At 38.5% G+C, this 8759-nt stretch overlaps 1 protein-coding gene across 1 annotated transcript; it reads left to right on the top strand.

Moving 5' to 3' along the window:
• The first annotated feature begins 886 nt into the window (after positions 1-886).
• Positions 887-8044, top strand: LOC106674941 (extracellular calcium-sensing receptor-like). The gene is made up of 8 exons (XM_024805045.2): positions 887-960; positions 1432-1726; positions 1825-2114; positions 2226-2521; positions 5936-6141; positions 6283-6504; positions 6925-7048; positions 7140-8044. The coding sequence occupies exons 1-8, from the start codon at positions 902-904 to the stop codon at positions 8042-8044; spliced, it is 2397 nt and encodes a 798-aa protein (XP_024660813.2). The 5' UTR covers positions 887-901.
• The last annotated feature ends 715 nt before the right edge of the window (positions 8045-8759 follow it).

Raw genomic sequence — 8759 nt, 5'->3', positions numbered from 1 at the left:
ATACCACTGTATTTAACATTAAGATCTTTATGTGCTACTGAACTCATGATAATAAGGTAATATAAGTTCACATTTTAGGATACTATTTTTATACTATTATGACTTTTGTGCTCTAAATTTTAATTCCTTTGTATTACTACAGATAGTAGTTACAGAGAAAAGTCAATGTTAGAAGTAGTAATGGTTATGCAGTACAGTCATAATAAATCCCGACAATTCCAGAATTTCTTGCCATTTACACTTTCCAAAAAATAGATTTAAATTTTTAATACTCTATGATATTTTTCTGTCAAAGGTATACCAACATAAGATCTTGTGTGATTATATATGTTTTTTTTGCAAAAACAGTTGGTGCAAAAGCAAAAATATACACTCTTTCTGCTGTATGAAATATTAGTTAAGGATTAAAAATCTTTTGATGTTCCAATCTAAATTAAATAAAGCTGTATTGGATCATTTGTCGTAGCCAATTATTGTGAGGGAAATCTTGGGCCCAATCAAAACCATACTGTGAAGACTTAGAATGTCAACACTATGCAAGGGTTAATCCATGACCACATATTCTCAAGAAGATGAGAAGATGACAAAACCCCTTTGTTTGAAGACCTATATAAACCAATGGAAACAATGTGTGCCCATATACAGACAATTTTAGATGGAAATGGAGATTGCAGCTCTTGTAATTGGTTTGGTATTGCCTGTTTGTTTGTTTCACCTCAACTCAGCTGTTGCCTTTGCAGTGTGTCTAGATGGTATGAGACAAATGACTAGGCATATAGGAGCTCAAGCTGGTACGACGGCATCCTCTCTGAACTGCAAGCTGCAGGGAAGCACTCGTCTACCTGTATTTTCAAAGGATGGGGACTTTGTTATTGGTGGTGATTTTTCCCTTCACGTCTACATGAACACAGTTTACAGTGACTACACCAGCATGCCTGAGCCTGCAAAATGCAAAGGAAGGTTAGTGAGTAAGAAAGTCAGTAATGGGAAGAAGGTGTAAAAACATGTTGGACTGTATGAGGAGAGAAATGTTTTCATGTGTGTTATGATCAATGGAACTAGATTGATTCTGTGTAGTGTTAAAAAAAAAGTCATTTATTCTTTATAAAATAATTTGTTGTGTTTTAAAAAACAGAAATTATACAAAATGTTAAATAATAGTTTTATAAAGGAAATGATTTAAAGGAAATGATAAAGGAAATGCATTTAAATGTATTATATTTTAAAGGAAATGAAAAGACTTTAATTAGTAATCCATAATTTTCCACTAATTTCTTATGCTAATCTTTTGTGCTCAATTTAACTGGTCAGGCAACATTTTGATGAACATTTGATCAACAGATACAACCAGCAAATTATCCTGTTGTTGGTTCTATTTAATTTAAACTAAATCTACAGTCTATATTCTAACATTGACACAACTATTTTCAGCCTTTACACCAGTGAACTGCAATCATCACGTGCAATGGTTTTTGCCATAGAAGAGATTAACAACAGCACAGAGCTGCTGCCCGGAATCAGGCTCGGGTATCAGATCTATGACTCATGTGCATCAGTGCCTGTAGCAGTGCACATGGCATTTCAGATTCTAAATAGCTTCGACCCTGTGTTTTCCATGGATAACAATTGCTCACATTCCGGTATGGTGATGGCTGTTGTTGGTGGCTCGGGGTCTACGACATCCATCAGTTTGTCCCAAGTCATCAGGTCCTTTAACATTCCCCAAGTAAATGTTTTCAATTTCTGTCAATTTTTGTATTTAAAATATGTATGTGCATGATATTTGATTTTGCGGTGTGTGGTGTTTTATTTCATTTGGTTTAGGTTAGCCACTTTTCAACATGTGCATGCTTGTCTGACAAGCAGCAGTACCCCAATTTTTTCAGAACAATTCCCAGTGACCAGTTCCAAGCTGAAGCAATGGCCAAGCTGGTAAAACACTTTGGCTGGACTTGGATAGGTGCTGTTCGGTCAGATTCGGATTATGGAAATAATGGCATGGCTTCATTTCTAAAAGCAGCACAGAAAGAGGGGATCTGTGTGGAGTACTCTCTTTCTTTCCATCGAACATACCCACATAGCAGAATTCAGAGAGTAGCAGATGTTATCCGCAGGTGTCCTCATCGCAGATATTATTTCCGCAAATATTAGATTTACTGTCTTCAAAATTACATTTTTACAGTTACACTTTAAAATGCTTCTAATGCACAATATTGTCTGTCAAGGTCTACAGCCATGGTTGTTGTGGCACTTCTATCTTTAGGGGACATGAGGGCACTGTTGGAGGAGCTATCATATGAGCCTTCCCCTTCTCGCCAGTGGATTGGCAGTGAATCATGGGTAACCAACTCAGAATTAATGAGGTTCAGTTTCTGTGCTGGGGCCATTGGATTTGGGATTCCAAAGTCTATAATCCCAGGCCTCAGAGACTTCCTGCTGAATCTGTCCCCCTCACAAGTGGCATCTTCTCAAATACTTACTGAGTTCTGGGAGGATGCATTTAACTGCACACTGACCAAAAGTAAGACATTTTTCTTGGTTTAAATTATCTTGTCAACTGCTGATGTTACAAAGTCTAATGCTGCTTCATGGGCTGAGGCAAAACGGCCTCTTTATTCTTTAGTAGATGAAACATCCTGTATGAGTGGCTCTTTCTGTTGCCCCAGTGGTGTTTGCTCCTACTGTAGTTCCTCCATATTAGCAGGCCTGTCTGTAAGGCATCTAAATTTGCTTTCTTTCCAGTGTCATAAAGCTGTTGAATTTTACTTGAAATAGTCTTTCGGCACAGCAGTTGGAAAATTGGGTCCCCTGACGATAACTGTAGTACATTTTCTAACCACCTGTCTTCTACCAATGATAGTGGTTTACAGTCAGAGCAATCAATTTTCGGAGAGAATTTATTACTTTGTCCAATGTTGAATTGCTAATTTTGGTCCTGAAGCCAGTCATTTCATCAAGTTTGGGCTGCCGACACCTTTTGACTGCTAGAGTCAACAGCTCCCACAGTTTCTGTGCTCACTGCAACATGATTTGCATTTAGATGGTACCATAAGGTGTTTCGGTGGTATGCAAATTCCTATTTTCACAGTTTGCACAAAACCACAATTATCAAGCCTTCCATCGGTTGGGTAGTCTTTTGAAATTAAATTTGCCTCCAATCATTCCTAGCAATGCACTTTCTTCTTACTCTTTGTAGCTCTGATGTGTGCATCACTGTAATCGATATACCAGGAAATTGTGCATTGACAAAAGTTAGCTTTTGCCTGGAATGCAAAGTTCAATTAAATGCGTAATTTTTTAGTACGTTGTTTTTTTTCTAATTAATTAATCGCAATTAACGCGTTAAATTCCCACTCCTTGTTTTTATATAACCAATTCAAAGTACTTACAGAACAATCAGGTGTTCTGCATTAAATAAGATAACACAAATAATTTTTGCTACTCCAAAAAAATATTTTTGTCCACTCTAACATAAAGGAGAACATCACAAGCCTGATACCTGCAGGCCTGAAAGCAGGAGGTGTATCACCCCTCGTGTCTTCGACCTGGAGTTAGCGTTTCATTGCAATCTGCCCTTGGTGGCATTTTGGCTAGTGATGTGCGATACCACTGATTTTCCTTCCGATCCAATACCAAGTAATATTCAGGGTAGTATCGATGATACTGATCCGATACCGATACTTTGTACAAAAACTTATTTTATTCATTGTATCTCAAATTATAGCATCATAATGATTACAGGACATCAGATTCCTTGTTCTTATCACTTAATAATGCAGAGTTCATCATATAGAAATAAAAAAAAAAACTGAAGTTGTGCGCTATTTGAACACCTTGCCGACGTCTGTCTCGCCCTTGCAGCACCTGTCCCTGTCCTCCTCTTCAGTTCGCCTCAACATACGCTCGTCATATTCTGTGATATGATTTACTCTGAGGTGTTTGACAAGGTTAGTGGTGTTGCCACAACCATACATGCCAACCCTCCCGATTTTTCCGGGAGAATACCGAATTTCAGTGCCCCTCCCGAAAATCTCCCGGAGCCAACATTCTCCCAAATTTCTCCCGATTTTCCACCCGGACAACAAAATTGAAAAACCATATCGTAGAATGGCCAATTTCAATTTCCAACAATGCAGCTACTTAGTTTTAATATTAGTCTTATTTCTCTTTCTGGGTCTTCAAATATCTGAGCCGACTGACACATCGTCTTCAAACCCCTGCGGTCTTTCGCTACTCGTGTTAAACATGATATATAAGTCACATTGATAACTTAAAAATGTTATTGTTTGGCTTTTTCAGTGTTTTATTTGTTCGTGAGTAAATCGGTTTGGCTGAGATTAAAGTTATTAGATTAGATTAAATTAAATTTAACTTTATTAATCCCTCGGGAGGGTTCCTCCAGGGTTTTCACACAGCTAAATAAACGTCAAACAGAAAACTGATTAAACAAAGTGTGAGACGGTTGAGAGTTTATGTCAGTGCCCGGTTATATTTTAGATAGCAAGGAGCAGATGGCAGAGTTTCCCTCCACCGAGAGAGCTTGTGACGTACTACCCGGCTTTCTTTAGACCGTGAAGGCCAGGTCCTCAGGTGGAAGCAGCCTCTGAATTGACATATTTTATCCGATAAATAAACCCTGTAAAATTTATTTATCCCCCCCCAACAGCCCTTTTGAATGTCTCCCTAGTATGGCCACAACACCTCACTCTTGGAGTACTTTTTTGCCACATGTATCGCAAACCACGTCTCAGCTGTTTGTGGAGGTAAAATACGTCCGCACTTACAACTGCAACATTTAGCAGTTGCCTCATTGTTCTGACACACAAAATAAAACTATCGACTCTACGACACACTAACGACACATTCCAGACACACTAATCTCTTGCATCTCAAAGCTCCCTCTCTTTCTCTTTTGCTCTCTCATATCATCTTTTGATTGGTCAACATGACACATTTTTCCACCAATAGGAAAAACTGTGTTTTTTTTCTTTTCTTTCGTTTTTGATCGCAACAAGAGAAGAGAATGCTTTCGAGCCCTTTCCTTAGAAAACACTGCAGTAAACATAACAAAACTCTGTTTTTTTCGTGGCTTATCAACACAATTTAAAAACTGGTACATACTTTGAAATTCACACTGTTAAAACAAGAAATGGAGACTAAGGGTTGTCCAGGGTTGACATAACATCTTGTTGCTGTGTCATCTTAAACTGGTCATGTGTAGTTTGAGTTAACATCAGAGACCTCCATGATGATATAGAGCTTTTTGAATAAAGTAGTCATGGTAAACTACTTTATTCTTCCTCAGCCAATCAGCAGCACTTGTGTGACTTTGCCCCCCCTCCCCCAGCTCCCGGTAAGATGAAGACAGCTTCAATCATCTGTGTGCTGAAAAATAGCAACGCATTCACATCGCATTTCCTTGTTAGTAATGGCAATGTGATTGTACGATAGAAAATGCAATTAGCTAGATTACTGTTAGTGTTATGTCCTATATGTCTGTGAAGGTTCTCAGTCATCCAGGTCATCGTAGTCAAAGGAGCTTGCAAAGAAAAGCGTCTGGACTTCTTTAAGTTACTTGAAGACGTTTCACCTCTCATCCGAGAAGCTTCTTCAGTTCTAAGGTCAAATGGTGGAGAGTCCCAGATATAAACCTAGTGGGAGTATCCCCCCACAGAGGGACAAAAGGACCCCCTGATGATCCTCTAATCTGATCTGGGGGTCCTTTTGTCCCTTTGTAACTTAAAGAAGTCCAGACATTATGTCCTATACTAATTATTCGTGGTAGGATTATTTTCCATTTTTTATTATATTTTATTTTATTTTTTATAAAATAAATATGTTTCATGGTACCAGCATAATTTGCAACATTTATAAAGAGAACACAGTTGAGATCTAGTTTAATGTTGACATCTGCTCTGTCTTTTTGTGATTTTAGATGCCACTGCAAAGAAGAAAGTATGTGATGGAAATGAAGACATACAGAATCTGCAAAACCAGTACACTGACACATCACAGCTCAGAGTTACTAACATGGTGTACAAGGCCGTGTATGCAGTAGCACATGCCATCCATAATGCAGTGTGCCAGGAAATAAATGGCACTGCAAAGTGTGACAAGTTAACCAAGTTAGAGTCCAAACAGGTCAGAAGAAATAAATATGTTGATGTCAGTGTCTTTCATCAACTGCAATATGAATTGATATGCAATATTAATATTTGTTATTGAAATAGTGCATCTTTTTTTTTTTTTGCTTTCCACTCCCCTTATCCCTAATTTTATCAGATTTTAATTGAGCTGAAGAAAGCAAATTTCTCCCAAAATGGCTATGATGTGTCATTTGACGCTAATGGGGATCCTGTGGCTATTTATGAACTGGTTAACTGGCAGAAAAGTGAAAACGGCGTGACTGAGATAGTGACTGTAGGGCTGTACGATGCATCACGGCACGTGGGCCAGGAATTCCAGATCGACAAAAACATTACCTGGATGGAGGGTAGCATGAAAGTAAGCAGTCAGAATTTGACAAACTTTAGTAATAATAATAATCGATTGCATTTATATAGCGGTTTTCGAGACCCTCAAAGCGCTTTTACATTTCCACTATTCATTCACTCACACATTTACACACTGGTGGAGGCAAGCTACAGTTGTAGCCACAGCTGCCCTGGGGCAGACTGACAGAAGCGACGCTGCCATATCGCGCCATCGGCCCCTCTGGCCATCACCGGTAGGCAACGGGTGAAGTGTCTTGCGCAAGAACACAACGACGAGACTGTCCGAGCTGGGGCTCAAACCGGCAACCTTCTGATTACAAGACGAACTGCCAACTCTTGAGCCACGATCGCACGATCGATTAGTAAACAACAACACACAGCTGCATAGTAAATATTTACGTTTATTCTGCAACCTTTATGTCTTTCACAGGTGCCAGTGTCAGTGTGCACGGACAGTTGTCCTCCAGGAACTCGTAAAGTGTTGCAGAAAGGAAAACCCATCTGCTGCTATGACTGTACAGCATGTCCTGAGGGGGAGATCAGTAATAGTACAGGTAAAGAGAAATGATTACGATGCATTTAAAATGTTTCATTGTGTATATATAAAAATCAAGAAAAAATTGTATTTATTTGTTTTTTATCCAGATTCGACTGATTGTTTACCATGTCAAAAGGAATTCTGGCCTAACGAAAAGAGAGACACTTGTATCCCTAAGCCTGTAGAGTATCTTTCCTTTCAAGACCTCCTAGGAATTATCCTGGCTACATTCTCAGTCATTGGTGCCTGTCTGACCATCGTAACTGCGGCTGTATTCTTTTGTCATAGGAAAACTCCAATTGTCCGAGCCAACAACTCTGAGCTGAGCTTCCTGCTGCTCATCTCACTGACTCTGTGTTTCTTATGTTCATTAACTTTCATTGGAGCACCATCTGAGTGGTCCTGCATGCTGCGTCACACTGCATTTGGGATCACCTTTGTACTCTGTATCTCCTGTGTACTTGGGAAAACTATAGTGGTTTTAATGGCTTTTAAAGCTACAATTCCAGGTAGTAATGTCATGAAATGGTTTGGTCCTCCACAGCAAAGAATGACTGTTGTGTCTTTCACCTTTATTCAAGTTTTAATATGTACTGTTTGGTTGGTAGTGAACCCTCCCTTTCCAATAAAAAATCTAACCACGTACAAGGAGAAAATCATATTGGAATGTGCATTAGGCTCAGCTGCTGGCTTCTGGGCTGTGCTTGGATACTTAGGCATACTTGCTGCCTTTTGCTTTGTTTTAGCAGTCTTAGCCCGCAAATTACCTGATAATTTCAATGAAGCCAAGCTTATCACCTTCAGCATGCTAATATTTTGTACTGTCTGGATCACATTTATCCCAGCATATGTCAGTTCTCCTGGGAAATTCACTGTAGTTGTGGAGATTTTTGCAATTCTGGCCTCCAGCTTTGGGCTAATAATGTGTATATTTGCTCCCAAGTGTTTTATCATATTGTTCAAGCCTGAGAAGAACACTAAGAAATATTTAATCAACAAAAATCAGTTATAGTATAGAGCTTCTAGTACTTGCTAATGTTCATCAATTCCTGTTCTGAAAAGTGAGTGGTGTGACACATGAGAATGTCAGGGATAAGGTGAGTTGGAAGCTGATGATCTACTGTGGAGACCCCTAAACAGCGTAGACAAAAGAAGAAGAACTAGGAATAATACTGTGGAAACCAAATTTAACAATCCCCAAGAGGCAATAACGTATGGTATGGTATGGTAAACAAAACATATTACCTTATTATCATGAGTTTAGTACCATATAATGATCTTAATGTTAAATATAAGTTCAGATTTTAGTATACTTTTTTCTATACTATTATGCTGATAATAATCCTGGTCCTTTGTTTGAACATGATGATGTGATTATTAAATATCTTTTTCAGTGATGCTGTGGCTTATTTCCCAGAAGCAATGTTTAGTTTCTATGTAAAAACCATAAATAAGGAAGGCATAATAAAGAAAACTACACATTTCTTTTTTATTTTGTAGTAATAACAGATTGATCAATGCCATGAGGTATAATGATTGTCTATATGCAGTAATATAAGGCGCTTGGAAAGAAAGTAACTAGACTTCTTTGAGTTTTTTGAAGGTGTTTCATCTCTCATCCAAGAAGCTTCTTCAGTCCTAAACCAGATGGTCCCAGATATTTAATTCCTAGTGGGAGTTGTCCCTTAACAACGTTGTTGATCCACTATTAATCATGTGACTTATGA

The sequence above is a fragment of the Maylandia zebra genome, linkage group LG14 (genome assembly GCF_041146795.1).
Source record: "Maylandia zebra isolate NMK-2024a linkage group LG14, Mzebra_GT3a, whole genome shotgun sequence".
NCBI lineage: Eukaryota > Metazoa > Chordata > Actinopteri > Cichliformes > Cichlidae > Maylandia > Maylandia zebra.
The sequence above is the reverse complement of the archived record's forward strand: the minus strand, read 5'-3'. Positions and strand labels throughout refer to the sequence as shown.

Excerpts from the sequence above, each read along its gene's own strand:
- LOC106674941 (XM_024805045.2), top strand. The coding sequence starts at position 902 with ATGAACACAGTTTACAGTGACTACACCAGCATGCCTGAGCCTGCAAAA. Across the intron at positions 961-1,431 it reads CCTGCAAAATGCAAAGGAAG|CCTTTACACCAGTGAACTGC; the intron begins GTTAGTGAGTAA and ends AACTATTTTCAG. Across the intron at positions 6,505-6,924 it reads GGATGGAGGGTAGCATGAAA|GTGCCAGTGTCAGTGTGCAC; the intron begins GTAAGCAGTCAG and ends TGTCTTTCACAG.